This window comes from Geospiza fortis, unplaced genomic scaffold, assembly GCF_000277835.1.
Source record: "Geospiza fortis unplaced genomic scaffold, GeoFor_1.0 scaffold117, whole genome shotgun sequence".
Classification (NCBI taxonomy): domain Eukaryota; kingdom Metazoa; phylum Chordata; class Aves; order Passeriformes; family Thraupidae; genus Geospiza; species Geospiza fortis.
Window position 1 is genome coordinate 675,125 of NW_005054500.1, and position 1,411 is coordinate 676,535.

General features: G+C 45.7%; 1 protein-coding gene across 1 annotated transcript in view; it reads left to right on the forward strand.

The window, feature by feature from the left end:
• Positions 1–1,411, forward strand: part of CHIC1 (cysteine rich hydrophobic domain 1) — a 13,084-nt gene that overhangs the window by 5,164 nt on the left and 6,509 nt on the right. The window contains 1 exon segment of the mRNA XM_014310224.2: positions 1,329–1,410. Within this exon segment, the coding sequence (XP_014165699.1) occupies positions 1,329–1,410 (82 nt within the window).

Consider the following 1,411-nt stretch of genomic DNA (forward strand, 5'->3'; position numbering starts at 1 on the left):
TGCTGTAAAATAATCGCAAATTATGTTCTCATGTTTTTTACTGTAGGCCTGGCTGGTGTGCAAGGCCAGCTGCCCCTTGACTCTGTAGTGCCTGGTGACCTGAATGGCCAGGAAACAGATGTTGTATTTATTTACTCCCTTCCCTGCAATGCTTTAAAGAATTCAGCTCAAAAGGCAGAGCAGCAGCATCAGGTCCTCTCCATTTCCTGCCCCGTGGCTTTGCCCCTGCTGAAAAGGATCTTTGTCATTAAATGAACTTTTGTTGGTGTTGCTGCCCTTGTTTGCAGAGCCAGATGAGCAGAGCTGGGCTGCCTTGGGTGGGGGTTGTGGAGCCCAGCTTTGTGTACAGACTCCCACTGGGGATTTGCATGCACATGGCAGGGAGGTAGGAAAAGTGGGGTTTTAATTGTTCTGAGTTGTGCCTGCCTGGTCAAGTCTCTTGTTGGTCCTGATTTATTCTGTTTTGTGTATTTGAATGCTGGACTGCATTAGAGTCAAGGGTGTCATCTTGGAGTCACTGCCTCAAATCTATGTTTGACTTGTGAGATGGAGTGACTTGGATTCTGTAGGGAGATGAAGGATTTGGGGTATGTGAGTAGGTGAGAAATGCAGTTATTGGAGAAAAGAGCTTCTTTCTGGTACAAAACATGTGATTCCACTGTGACTCTGCAGTGGCAATACAGGTATAAAATACTTATTCCTGAATTTCAAAAAGCTAGTTTGCTTTATTCCTAACCCTGTACAAGGTGCCTTGCTCTGCCTTAAATACAATCCAGTGGATTCCTTCCTAGGCTTCCCTATTGTAGGAAGCAGCCACAAGGGAAGTTGTGGCTTCGTTATGGGCCACTTCAGGAAGTTATTTGTGGACAGAGCCTTCACCCAGGCACAGTGTAGACTTAGATTGGTGTGACACTAATCTGGACAATATTCTCCCTTTCTTTGGTACCTATTTTTACTCCAATGCTCCCACATTCCCTTGGAAAGCAGACATCTGTCATTCTTCTGTGGTTTTGCTCAGTGTAGCCAGTGCATGTATTGCCCAGCTGTGTCCCAATTCTGATTTTGTCTGGGCCCATTGTGTTTTCAGGCCCATTTATTAATTTCTGGTGCAGTAAATACGGATGAGCTGCTCATCCAAAAGATGTTTGGCTTTTGAGCTCAGATTTGTGCAGTGCACGCACCAGAAATGAATTTGTTGCAGGAAAATGACTTTTCGTGCTGACTGCGTGAAGATTGTATTGTTTCCTGTTTCATTTTAACCTGTAGAGGCAATTTGTGAGAAAATTCACCTGTGCTGGCTCTCCCTGAAGTTGAGCCTTCTGTTGCAGGTGGCCCCTGAGGAATTCAAGACCAGCATCAGCCGAGTGAACGCGTGCCTGAGGAAGAACCTCCCTGTCAATGTGAAGTGGCT